This window comes from Hemiscyllium ocellatum, chromosome 1 (assembly GCF_020745735.1).
Source record: "Hemiscyllium ocellatum isolate sHemOce1 chromosome 1, sHemOce1.pat.X.cur, whole genome shotgun sequence".
In the NCBI taxonomy this organism is placed as follows: Eukaryota; Metazoa; Chordata; class Chondrichthyes; order Orectolobiformes; family Hemiscylliidae; genus Hemiscyllium; species Hemiscyllium ocellatum.
In genome coordinates, this window is record NC_083401.1 from 144,904,287 (window position 1) to 144,918,630 (window position 14,344).

General features: G+C 40.5%; 1 protein-coding gene across 1 annotated transcript; it reads left to right on the plus strand.

Annotated features, from left to right (window-relative positions):
- Window positions 1–3,187: 3,187 nt before the first annotated feature.
- Window positions 3,188–7,382, plus strand: pitx2 (paired-like homeodomain 2). Its single transcript, XM_060832596.1, has 3 exons — window positions 3,188–3,371; window positions 4,102–4,307; window positions 6,754–7,382. Exons 1-3 carry the CDS (start codon window positions 3,188–3,190, stop codon window positions 7,315–7,317), a joined length of 954 nt encoding a protein of 317 aa, XP_060688579.1. The 3' UTR covers window positions 7,318–7,382.
- Window positions 7,383–14,344: the final 6,962 nt, after the last annotated feature.

The following is a 14,344-nucleotide window of genomic DNA, read 5'->3' on the forward strand; positions in this document are numbered from 1 at the left end:
TATCCCCAACTGTGACAGCATTTGCGAACGGCAGTGAACACTCAGTGAAACTACATGATTGAGAAAGAATTGTACCGTTTACAGTCGTACCCGAGAATTAATTGATTAACGCGACCGCGAAAACTGGCGTGTAATTCCCCTTTTACTGGTCCATGAAGAGAAAACAGGCAAAAGCCAAGTTCAGAGCCCATCAAGGAAACGGTAAAGGCCAGCCTATCTGAGTTAACGTTGTTGCACTGATCTGAAATAGGGATTACAGTGCGTCACCAGGAACTTTGGCAAAGTTTCTCGATAATGCGTTGGCCATACAGAGAACAAAAAAAAATCTGCACCTTCCTTTTCTCTTGCAATATGGACTGAGAATTGGACAACTTCCTAAATCAATAACAGCTACCAATCTCAGAAAATTTACGTTAAAGTTTGATCTTCTTCATCTACCGCTTTAGAACGCAACCTTAATTTTATTATTAATTTTAACAGTCAAAGCCACTTGAATTCGAGGAGGTAATGATAATCCAATGTTAAGTCGCCAGCTAGGTTGTGCTGTTTATATACAAGTTCTCGGCCTGAGGACTGATTCATTTCCTTCTGGGTCACACTCAGCGCCCGAGAAAGGAAATATTTACCTTATGTCAGTACTTTATGATCATTTGGGAATTAGAAGAAATTCAATAAGAAAACTGTCAGAACCCGTTTAAAGCCTATTTAAAAGACTTAAGCAAATTAGAGTCTTATCAGATTAAAAACCACTACAAATTTAAGAGCGTTCTCTCCATCATAACTCACGCGGTTCTGTAGGGAAGAATCTTTGCCAAATCTCGGGGATAGATGTTCTTTAGAAGCAGTTAACGAACAGAATGGCGATTAATGATAATCTTTCAAACAGGAAGAGCGTCCAAACATTTATCGCGGCGATGTTTTTTTTAGCAGCTTTCGTGAAACTGTAAACACGGAGATTGAGATGTTGAACGCGGGAAGTGTCATAGCCCTCGTGTCACTACAAATCCTCTCTTATTAGCCTCGTCACAAGCATTCAGAAGTTAGGTTAATTAAGAAAAGAGCTTTCTGGCTTTAGAGTTTGCAGCTAGAAAGCAAATCTGTTTTGCTTATTGAATCAAACACGGCTAAAGAGCTACCTCTGGACCAAGTCTAACAGAACAAGATGACTCCAAAATTGATGTGTCCTCAGCTCTTGTCAGCTAAATTTCAAATAATTTAAGCAACCAGCATTGTTGAGACCCAAGCACGTTTAATTTATTAGCGGAGATTTGCAAATCAAAATCACCAGATATTTTGAAATGTCTCATACTCCAAAATAAACGCGTTTTTTTTCATATTCGTCTTATTCCTGGCTGTTTTAGAACTTAAACTCACGATATAACGCATAAGGTATCATTTATTTTAAGTAGTTCGCTGGGTGAAAGATTTCATGTCTGAGTATTTCTGGTTCTTTTTTTTAAGCCTTTCGTCGATATTATTTGAACATTAGAATGAAAAACTAGAAATTAAATAGCGTGCTAGAGATGATCTATCAATGGTTAGACCAGAAACATTGACCTATCTTTGTCCTTTAGATACGAACCAATCTGCTGCGTGTTTCCAGTATCTAACTTTCTTATAAGCAAAAGCTAACCATTTAATCTTATTGTTTACACATAAAATTACACCAGTTATGGAGAATAGCACCGTTTAAAGTTCACCTTTTGAATTAATATTGCCCTTGCATAACAAACCATACCTGGAATCAACCTTAAACTGTAATGCAAACTATGATAATTCAATTATAGATTTTTATTTCGTTTCTTTTTGTTTTCCGTATGATTGCTAACACTGAATCGCAATGAAGTGATGCAGATCCGAAAATTAAGAAATGAGCACGATTGCAGCTATAGAACGTTCTATATAGTTCTGTTATTAATATGTGAATATTAATAACATATCAAGAATGTAACTAAATACTGAAATGTCTTCCAACGAAAGGGCAAATACTGCACCTTCGAAAGAGATAGGTATTTCAATATTGTGATATCTCAGGTTATCTTCTCGGTCTTTATTGATGTTACCAATCTATCTGGAGTACTAATCGAAACATTAGAAGCATGCTCAAAGTGCTCAGTGATAAGACAGTCAGAAACAATGCCACCCATCTTTCCCCAACCCTAACGCCGGTTGTTTGTTCAATCAAGTTGTCAAGAAGTATGATGCCCATCAAGGAAAGTAAGTTTAATGATTAAGGAATGGGGAAAATTGAGCTATTTGCATCGAACTTCAATTTTCGAAGAAACAAAGTTATCTGGTCCCGGTTAGATCTGTTACACAGAAAACGAAAATTACAGCAATTTTTGATACGTGGAGCTATCGGCAATAACCGCAAACTGTTCTTGCTGGCTGGTGTGATATTGATTTCCGTATTCAAAGTATATTCCGTGCTATTATAAGGTGATTGTGCAAGTTGGTATTTAAGCATATGAATGGCGGGAACTGGTTTTAGGTGCCACTAATAATGTGCAAAATATTAAGTCCCTGGTGCTGCTCCCTCATCTCGCTGAGGGAACAACCGGCGCTCCAGGTGCATGCTGGGCACTCTCACCGCCCAGCACCCTCGCACATGTGACGTCACAGACAGTGGGCGGAGTGGGTGCCCTGCCTCCGTCTCTGATTGGTTCAGTGACGTGAGAGCGTTTTCCGAGAGATCCGCCCTCTCGCTCTGTTGACCGGCCTGGCGGACACGTCAATCATGTCGAGTGACATACCGGAGGCGGAGGCTGGCCGGGAGGAGGAACGCTCGAGGTTATCAGAGGCGGCTCCGCTCTTAAAGCCACTGGTGAACAGGGAGCGCGTTTGCGGCAGGAGCAGCGGCAGCCTGGGGATCCTTATCTGCAGTCACCTATCCCTGTCAGTCAGACACACACATACACAAAGTGTCAGCCCGGAACCATTCATTCATTGCAACCTCATTTTCTTCTCCTCTGGTACACTTTTGATTTAATGAAGACAGCAGCTTGAGAGCGCAATTTAAAGAACAGCTGTACAACAATTTATTGAAGGTTTGTGCACAACCGTTCCTGGATCACCACACCTCTTGATCATTATATTCCCCTTTGGACTTTATTTTAGTGTGAGGTGGGCTGCAAGGAAATTTAATCCTCCTTGGAAACGTCGCCCGGCTGCATATATTTGTTTATAGATGAACAGTGCAAAAGATCCGTTGACTTTGGACCACCTTAGAAACAGCAGCAGCGGCAATAAATTGGTGCGGGAACAAACTGCATTAGCTATGGCTTCGGGTTTGCAACCGGTACGAACGAGCGAGCCGAAGCACCGGCTCGAGATTCACACTTTATCGGACACCTCCAGCCCTGACACAGGAGGTAAGGCCTTCTTCACCCACATAACGCCGCATTCGATATCATTCCCAGACGGACATTGTGCCACTTTTTTATGCCTTGCCTTATTGCGTCTTCGAGAGAAACTAACGTGCAGTGCGTTTTGGCATCACCAATTATTTTATTCGCCATTCTGTACGAGACAATGTATAAAATGTGCAAATACTATATTTACAAATTGCTCCGTTCCCGATTTCTATCTCTAAGGATACAGGCAATAAAATTGTATATCAATTATTGTTTATATATATATATATCAGTAGGCGTATCAAATACTAATTTTACATATTTGACTCTAAATGGGGTCTTCGTATCTTAATCGTTATGTACAAGGAAAGATGATTTACATTTACCAATGAAGTGATCAGCTTATTTATGTATTGTTGACTCTGCGAAAACACGCTATTGACTCTATAAATTCAGACATGGAAATAAATTGCACACGTTTCTTTAGAGTAGGTGTTTAATAATTCTACAAATGTCCAAATTAAAATGTATGAAGCAATGAGCACAAATAAACGATTATCCTTTAGACATGAAATAGTTGTATTTAATGTAGCTACCTCATTATGAGTAATTGCAATTTAAATTTGCAAATGTCGACAAGTTGAATACTGTTTCTCATTAGCGCCTACCTTTCTCAGATAAACTACTATTTGTTTAACTCCCAATGAAACCAGTGAGGAAGTCACTGTCATCTTGCTTTTGCCCACAGAAAAAGAAAAAAATCAGCAAAGTAAAAATGATGACACAAATACAGACGATCCCTCAAAGAAAAAGAGACAAAGGCGCCAGAGAACTCATTTCACCAGCCAGCAGCTACAAGAACTGGAGGCAACTTTCCAGAGAAATCGCTACCCAGACATGTCTACGAGAGAAGAGATTGCAGTTTGGACCAATTTAACTGAAGCTAGAGTTCGGGTAGGTTAATGTACAGTACTTTCCCATTACAGTCCCTTACCTATTAGCAAACATATTACTGTATTTTGCATCTTTGTAATTTTTGAAAAAGAATTCTGAACCAAACTTTAATCTTATCTGAATACAATCCTGACTGAAGTTGTGCGCATTAATCACTGTCTTCGAATTGTATTAAGCAAGACGGACTGTACAATAGCTTGTCACAGCCAAAACCTCCCGCCATCCCTGGAAAGCATCCATTAATTAGGGAGATAGGCAAAGTTCGAACACTATCTTGTAGTATTGCTAAGTGTAAAAACAAACCGTGTAATGTTCTTTTGAAACGAAAGCGCAGTTTATTTTACACTAAAATACAATGCCGCTTGCTAAATAGCGTTTGACATCAGTTTGTCAATGTAGAACACCAGTTGTGTAAACAAAGTCGGGTAACAGACCATTGTGATATTTGTCTGACTTCACATCCCAATACACAAATGTCACTGCGGCTGAGGAGTCTCCCTGTGCTGAATGTGGATTCCAAAGACGGGAACAAAACGGGGTTTCTGCTTGACCTGGTTCATTAAGCTTCAGTTAACCCCTCCACGGGGATAGTTGAATAGATAGATAGATAGATAGATAGATAGATAGATAGATACGCACCTCCATAGAAGCCCGTGAATTTCGCGTGTCAGCGGGTATCTTTATTAACGAAGTGATAGTGGAATTCCTGTATATGTGACAGCGAAACAAATAATGTATTGCGCAGTTGGCCATCTGACTATGCTATGTAAAATATGAACAGGCCCTATGTGTATCTTTAAGTAATGTATTGGACTATGATCAGTTCAGAATACATTTACACCGGTGTCTTTTTTCGAAATTCTATCTTGGAAAGGGCACACCACTGAAAAGTAATGTGTTTTCCATTTGGCATATGTTTCCGAGGGCATTATTGCATCATTCAACACACAGCGAAAGGAATTTTAGCTGTTACTTTCGCACTGTACTTTCTGTCCTTACTACGCTTATGTCTGAATTATTAATCTGCAAACCCTTTCAAATGACAAACAATGTGAGAAACAGCAGGCCCCAGGATCACAGCATTCATAATCGATTATATCACAATCATAGAGATTAAACAGATTTATACAATTATTTCAGCTCACCATATTCTGGATTCGTGTGTGTCACGCTGCTTAGTTTACTCCCACAGCGTGTTCCTCCACCCCCCCCACCCCCCCCCCACACACACACACACAAAAGTATCTATAATAGCATAACACCCTCTAAAGGATCCGTTTCTCAATACAATGTAGGGTAGCTTTTCTCGCCCCCTTTCCTGATCCTATGTGCTGATCAAGTGGATATTTTGGTAAACTTGGACATAGTATTATTCTTAGCCCTTACCTGCAACCATCTAAGCGGTCAGCTTGAAGGTGTCGTTTAAGAACATCTGAAATTGCTGGTTTATTCATTCGGCGATTAAATACCCTGGTTGATTCATTCGGCGATTAAATACCCGGCGATTTATTCATTCGTGGTGTTTTTCATACTTGCAGAGTTGTGTTTCCTATTTAAGCGCTCAATGGGTTAGTTGTGAGGTGAATTTTTATTAAGTACCCATGAAGTTTTTAAATATCCGTTACACCAAATGCTTGTGACTTCTCCCAGTGATTGAGAAACCACAGATCTAGCTGACTGATTTATTAACCCCCAAAAGGATAGTAGTCATGAGTTGGAGATGCCGGTGTTGGACTGGGGTGTACAAAGTTAAAAAATCACAAAGCACCAGGTTATAGTCCAACAGGTTTAATTTGAAGCACTAGCTTTCGGAGCGACGCTCCTTCATCCGGTTATAGTGGCTGTATACATTAATGTAGAACTCTGAGCTCAAAAACTGCATGATTTTTTGTAAAACTCTGTTATCTCACTTTTTAGATTAGAATCAATCTAAACATCAGGTCATAGACAGAGAACACAGGGGGCTAACACCTTCAACATATTGTCTAGCTATCACCATTGTTAACAGCTAACCCGAGAATGCAACTTTTAAAAAAGGCTTTGTGATTTACACATGAAAGAAGTGAAACTATCATGGTATTCTAACAGATGAAAGGCTTAACAGACAATCAATTTTTCAATGTATAATTTCAGTTACATCACAGTGCAAATTTTTGCTATAAATTCTGTGTTACGATCGAGCCCTCCACTATCACCTGATGAAGGAGCGACGCTCCGAAAGCTAGTGTGCTTCCAATTAAACCTGTTGGACTATAGCCTGGTATTGTGTGATTTTTAACCCAAAAGGATAAACTATGTTCGCTGCCGAAGTGGAAAAATAATTCGATCCAGTTCATGTGCGCTTTAACTTAATCTATAAATGCGCACGAATTTTTCAGATGTGTAGTTCCGAGTCTTCGCTTTCTTTGCAAATTTCTCAAAACATTGCTTGTTGTTTTCTCCACAGGTTTGGTTTAAAAACCGCAGGGCCAAGTGGAGGAAGAGGGAGCGCAACCAACAAGCGGAACTTTGCAAGAGCGGCTTTGGTCCTCAGTTCAATGGCCTGATGCAACCCTATGATGATATGTACACTGGCTACTCCTACAACAACTGGGCCGCCAAGGGCTTGACATCGGCTTCGCTCTCCACCAAGAGCTTTCCGTTCTTCAACTCAATGAACGTGAACCCTCTCTCCTCTCAGGCCATGTTCTCCTCTCCCAATTCCATCTCCTCCATGAGCATGTCATCTAGCATGGTCCCTTCTGCAGTGACCGGGGTCCCAGGCTCTGGCCTCAACAGTCTCAATAACTTGAACAACCTAAGCAACCCGTCCCTGAACTCCGCCGTCCCATCAGCAACCTGCCCCTATGCTCCGCCAACCCCACCCTACGTCTATAGAGACACTTGCAATTCCAGCTTGGCCAGCCTTAGACTCAAAGCCAAGCAGCATTCAAGTTTCGGATACGCCAGTGTTCAGAACCCAGCGTCTAACTTGAGCGCCTGCCAGTATGCCGTAGACAGGCCTGTGTGAGGAATCAAATGAAACTTCTCAGACTGATGAACTCCAAGAAATAATTTAAAATATAATGGGCACTACCGACGAAACCACTAAACCTGTGTAGCTAAACCCCACAGAGCCGCCTTTCCCATTTAAGGGAAACGTGCAAGTATTATTTCCTCCCTTGACACCCTGTTTGCAAATATTTTTCATCAGATAAAGGGACGCGTGGCCGTTAAAAATATTCTCGACTATTTGACTGGATATCACCTTTATTAATACACTATATAAGCTTGTTTTTTTTAAGTTCAGCATTGTGATAATAAAAAGGAAACGTTTTGGGGGAACGGATGTGTATATATCGAAATGTCAAATTAATTTTATAAAAGCAATTGTTAGTAATATCACGCCAGTGTTTTTGAAGTTACATAAAAAAAGCATGTCACGCGGAAGCTTGAAGGATTTTTCCGCTTAAAAGCGAGGGAATGTATATACTAACTGCAACCCTTGTATGTTTCTAACACTGTCTATTATTAATTAATATTATTATTAAAAGTCTGTGTGGATATCAGTTTTGAATCTAGTAGCTCTGGTTGTAAGATTCAGTGATGTTCCGAAAAAATGCAATCATGTACGACTTCTGTGTATACAATGGGAAACAGCATTTAAGTGTTTCTTTTGCATTTAAAAAGAAATGAAGCGTTGTGCTCATCCAAAAACGAAAAAATATACCGTAAAACCATTTTGTCTAAATGGATTGTTTTTATGTTGACGTGTTTAATCCATGTTAAGTACATCTTTGGGGGAAAGGGTATGGTGTATCGGACACACAAACAATGTTGTCTTTAACTAGCCTCCACTCTGCGCTGTCACGGAAATCGGATCATGAGTTAACATTGTAACACACTCATCACTAACACCAGTCCATGTAGCTCATTGCCAACGCTGGGGTGTTAGTGCCGACGACTGCAAGCAATGTGCTGAATTCACGGAGCCCCCGTATTGTTTCAACAAAAGCAACCAACTTACAGAGACAAAAGGCTATGGGATTTTTAACTTTGTCCACCTAGTCCAATACCAGTACTTTCAAATCATAACTTTAAGTAAAGTCGAATGATCAATGTGCTGTCAGGGAATATTTTAAGAATTAATGCATTAATGACCAAACGAAATAAATGGATACATTCCAAAATATCGCTGATATAAAATTATAATGATGATCAGCGCGATGAAGTAAGTTCAATGAAAGATTGTGAAGATATTACTGAAATTTACATTCGGTCTAAACCAGAATAATAGCTACCCTAAAATCTTTTGTTTTGCCCACAATCAACAATCGAGATTGTGTTTCTTTTTGTTTTGTAATACATTTTGAGCAGAATGCATTTCTCAGAATCACCGGTTCAAAGGTCAGATTACATTTTCGACGACTTTATTAGGCTTATTAAAGGTCAGACAGTTTGTGTTTGGTTATTAATAATGTTGATCTAGCATCCTCATGTGCGAGGCCTGTTTGCACATTAAATCATACAGGATTATGTCGTGTAGAGTCTATAATGAGAGAGCAAATGAAGATAAATTATACAGTAGTATGCCCATCACATGATTTGATTCGGATGGGGGTGCGCTATGTGAAACATGTTTTTTGTTAAATAAAAGAACAGGCATAAAGACTGACAAATGAAGTTTTTTTTAAATTGAAAACATGCAAGAAAATATGCTCTGCAAAATCAAAAAGTTTTCTTTTAAAGTTTGCATTAAAACAGCAACCTCCTTGTTTGAGGTGTGAACTTTATGACACCACTTAAGACTGAGATCAAAGATAATTTTAACATTTTATGAGACACGGTATATGAACTCTCCAAAGCAGCATGACATTCATGGGAGCAAAGACAAAGAGACGAGTACACCTTCCAGCTTAGTTTTCATCAGCACTGACGCAGACAGTTTTGTGGATTGAGAGATCTTTGCCATTCAAACCCCTGGGGATGATTAATACAACGCCAATTTACTGAAGTGCTCCAAAAAATCAACATGCGCTTTTTATGAGGTGCCTTTGGACATGCCACAAACTATTTGAGACCCAGAAGCGAACCAAAAGCCCGCTTGCAGGTTTGTCTACCTCAGCTTTGGTCAGATCGCAAGTGTTTGTATCGTATACACACACACACATATATAACATTGAAGTCAGTAACAGATTAAAATGGCAGTCAGACCGAAGCTTTAGTTTCAACAGTTCAAAGTTTGTGAGCAGAGTTAATAAGAAAAAGACAAAACCTGGCACTAATTCCACTGGAAAACAAAAAGATGAAAAAAAACAAGATGGATGAAATAAAAGTTTGAAGAGAAATCTGGGAAGCTTAGAATATCGTTTCTATTTTTGGCGCCACGTCGCCTAAACCAGTTTACGTCGAGATCAGAAACGTGTGCGTTCAAGTCGGACGGAGGTCGCTGTGGGGCTTTTGACTTTTTAAGGCTTTGGGTGTAAGTAAATTCAATTACGTTTCCCAAATTATGTCTATCACGAGCGATTTGGAAGGTTTTCTGAACAGCCTATGTGATTCAGGCAAGGTTTTCCTGCCAATGGCTGTCCTTCCTTGGGTAAGAGAAATGTAAAATCCTTTGGAAGTATGTCGGGGAAGATCGCCAGGCGTTACTGGTTTGAACGCGCTAACAATGCGGGCACCTTCCAGATCATTCTGAAGCGAACGAACTGTTTCTCGATTACTTCTGTGTGCATAATCGATAAACGTGTTGATTATAACAATCACAGAGTAACATCAGTCGATTTTTACTAAACGACGATTTCAAATAGATCCCTTTTTTGTCCAAATCCTATACAAGTTGAAAATAGCATTCTCTTCACATATCTCTGTTCTATTTATCTCGTTGATCCCCGCCTGCAATTCGTACCCGTTTGGTCAGGTTTCAAATTGGAAAAATGCAGAGCGCGCTAATTTGGCCTTTCCCCCCTTTTCTGCTGCTATCTAGTCAATTTGCACAGCTTGTTACTTCGCCATTCTCTCTTGTTCGGTTATTCACGTTTGGGATCTGCCGGTAACTGAGGGCCGAGATTGAAACGCCAGTTGAAGGTCTCAGTGGGGAACGAACAATGGTGTCTGGCTTTTCGGGACATCCAATACACATCCCAATCCACATCAAGCCGAGCTGTGTCTGACTGAGCACACTGCCGTCAATCTGCTGCTCACAGCACTCAGCAAACGAGACTCAGAGACTTTACTGGCAGAAGTTGTGTCCTCGATCTGGATTCTTTTTTACCTTTGATCCGACTCCTTTCCATCGGCGATTTTGAGGTCGTGCGAGGAAAGCCGTCGGGTGTGGTTCTTTTTAATTTACTTTCTGCGGGAAAAATGCTTTTGGTTTAGTATTAGCTGCAGGAACATTACAATTCGTTCACCTGTAGGTAAATATTCTAGAACGGGAGTACCGTGATTTGCACTCTGCACCAGTCTGGATAGCCGGTAGGGTCAAATTTATTTTGTGTATATGTGCGTGTGTGTGTTTGTTGACTATTGCAACAGTTCATTTGTTTAATGAAATGCAGGCGTATAAAATGTTACATCTTCCTGGGAAAGCTTAAGGAGAAAGAGGGCTCGGTTTTGTACGAGTAGGCCTTTTATGTAACCTTCCAGGAGTGACTGTTTGACTCCTTGTGTCATCGTAGCCACCGCATCAATTCTAGCACAGCTTTCAACACATTCAGTTCTTTCGCTAATTGTGTTCCAAAAAAAAGTCCAGAACAATTCTAGACGGCTGTGGATTTCTATCGATTCTGATCATCAAACAAGGCGTGAGCGTGGCCCAAGACCCGTCCTCCAGCTTTGTTTTGATTTGATCTAATTAATAAGAATAAAGATTTGGAGGTTTATTTTCGTGGGATTAGGGTAGTTATCAATATTTTAACAAGAAAAGGTTAACTTTGTTCTTGGCTCTCAGCCAGTGAGCAGCCTCTCCCCTAACTCCACTACCACACCGCGGGCCACTGAGGAATTTGCAAATATGATTTAATTAGGAAAATGTGATTAAATCGGTTTCATTTCAGAATGCGCTTACTGCAATTCGAGGAAACTAGACTATGTTAGGCAACCGCTCGCTCCGGGGTAAAACAAAACCTCCCCCCCCTAATCTGGTCCACAGCCGGACCAACGGCAAAAATGCAGAACAGTTGAAAAAAATGAAAGCGTCGGAATACAATCGCCTATTCCATTAGACCTGTTTACAACGGTGAGGATGAGACAGGTCAAACAGACACACATAGTGCTCAGCAAAAGGACACGTTGGGCAGACTCAGAAATCCTTTTGTAGCGATACACATATATTCTTGTGATCGAAACCAGAATTATGTAGATATTCCTCGAAGACTGATTCGATTTTGAATTGATAGAAACACGATGAGCGATTTGCGAGGTAGAATTAAATTATTTGCGGCCTCTGTGGTTTAATTCTGCTTTAAGTGCTTTAGTTTCTGCGAGGGAACCTGCAAGGTTTACCCTGCCTTTTGATGACTGCAAAAGTGACCTTATGGTCGGCATGCTCAGGATTTGAGTGTCCCATCTGAAGAACGATCAGCCACAACACGTGTCTCTGTCTGCTTGGGACTTCTGGGGGTGTTTTCACTCGGATGCGGCAATGTTGGTGGCGGCCGTGTTCGCGGCTCACCTTTGCGCCAGGACCACTTGCGCATTTCTTGCTTATTGATTGTCTGCCTCGTAATTTAAAGAAAAAAAAAGCTGCTGTAGGTTCAGATGTTGCAGATTGCTAATTACAGTGGGCCGAACCAGAGCAAGCTCCTGCCGGGGGGAGGTTTCGACAAACTTTCGGCAAGTGGTTCTACTCCTGGGTGCTTTAACGTCACGGCTCCTCATTTGGTATTCGCAAGCATATGCTTACCCGCTGTTTGCAAAAATAAGCGAGCGATATTCCTCCTGGTGTTCTTGCCTTTGTTAACACATCTGTGTGTTTGTATTGCAGGGCCCCATCAGTCATGGAGCGAATGTTCCGTTGATACAGTAATACCCTTGATGTTGCCAGCTCGCAAACAGTACTTATGCAGTTTATATTAATGCCACAATCAGATAAATATTTACAGCCTGCGGTGTGTATTTCTTTTTTTTATAAATAAATCGATTTAAAAGAGCTCGGGCAGCGTGGGGCCTGAACACTTTCACTTTGAAATGCACGACAGTATTGGAAATTTTGAAGAAGACTGGAGATAGGGTTCTATTTAAAACAGAATGGCACCGATTTCACCTTCGAGATCGTGCTCTGGTCAAATTTGAATAAATGCAATTGTTTTCTGAAATTATTGAAGCTTTTTCATTTAAAAAAATGGCGGTCCCTTATCAGATCGAAACAATATGTTTTTTTCCCCCAAAGGTTCTTACATATTTTAGGAAGCTTGGGACAGGCAGAGTGAACCCAAAGAAGATAGTTTTTGTTTTGTTTTTTTTAAATCAAGTGTTTTGAGGATTTGGTGGTAGATAGCCGAGGAGTCGAGGCCTGACTGAGTCCCATTCCCTCTAAACCAGTATACCGTCGTTATTCTTGGTGGTAACGTGGTTTTGGAAAGAATTACATCTTCACTTGCTTCTTTGCCTTTATGTAACCGACATTCGGACAGACACTACCCCGGGAGTGATTTGAACTCTCGTTAAACCGGTCGGTGGCTCTCATTGTGAAGGGACTCTTGGCTGTTTATTAGCATTAGCGGAGATCCCAGTCCGAACCGCAAAGTCGACGAGTACCGCTCTTACTTGAGGTTACAATTTGTAACCTTTAGTGAAAGAAACAAGGAGTCGGGTTACACACTCCAGCCTCAGTGCTTGAGGTCGCTGAAGCTGTCGAACGTAGTCTGTGAGCTGGGGCCTTCTCTATACACTGCCACCCAGTAATACAGAGCAACAAATTCCTGATCGGAAAACGGAGCGTGTGTAAAATTGCCGTTATATACAACTGCTGCATGCACTGAATGAGAACTGTAATCCTGATAAGATTGCCAGTTTAGCAAATCACCTTCACAGGAAATGTAAAAGTCCGAAGAGGAAATAGGGTGACGGTTTATAGTCGCTGTGTTCTGCTTGAATCCACTGGCTCAGGTTATATCAAATGATCGTAATATTGGATAATGCAGTCAGATGACAGAATAAGGGCGAGCCTTCATTGTGGAAGGGTCAAAAATCCACCCTTTTGTTGTGCAGTGATATATCGTAAACAAATACATTCTGGGCAAGAATAAAACATCTCAGAAGTTGCTTCTTTTCTCGCTGTCTATTCTAACATGAAAAAAGATTGCTGTAGTATGATTTACGAAAGCGTAACCACTAACTGTGTATGTTTTTATTACTGCTGAGTCAGTGATATCAAAACTTTGTTTTTCGGCGAAAGGATAAGGGTACATGATACAGATGACCGTGTCTCTAACCGTTGCTCTTCTAACACACAAATTGCGCTTTGGAGCATGATTAAATGGGTTTTGCCGTAATATTCGGACAAGTATTTCGTGAGTGAGCGAGTTTACAGAATAAAATAAACACGTCTTGCTCTATTTTGTCCCCCTGACTCTTCAATACGCGCAACATAATCGGCTGGCGTGCCCAACCTGACTTTTGCGGAAACCGAAAGATCTCAGCATCCAGATATTAGCAGGAGGACCTACACAATCAATAAAACACAAATTCGAAATGGACAATCAATAAGTTTAATGCTAAGAACTGATTGGGCTTATAGTACAAGTGACACCAAAAATGATTATCACAACAGGGCTACTAATGATTTTTGAGCAATTTTGTCCTTTTCAGTAATCTTTCTATTTCTACCTGTGTTATTGTAGCTTCTTATGAGGTTCAGTTATTCCTAATATAGATCAATTAGCGAATGCTCATGGATGTTTTAAAAGGATGTAATTGGTACACAATTGAAAAATCCTCCTTTTCAAGAAAATAATGATATTAAAAGTGCCCGGAAAGTATGCTGTTTTCAGTTTTCATTTGGTGACTTTGGGTAAGACTGGAACCCCATGATGGACAATATTCAGATCTCC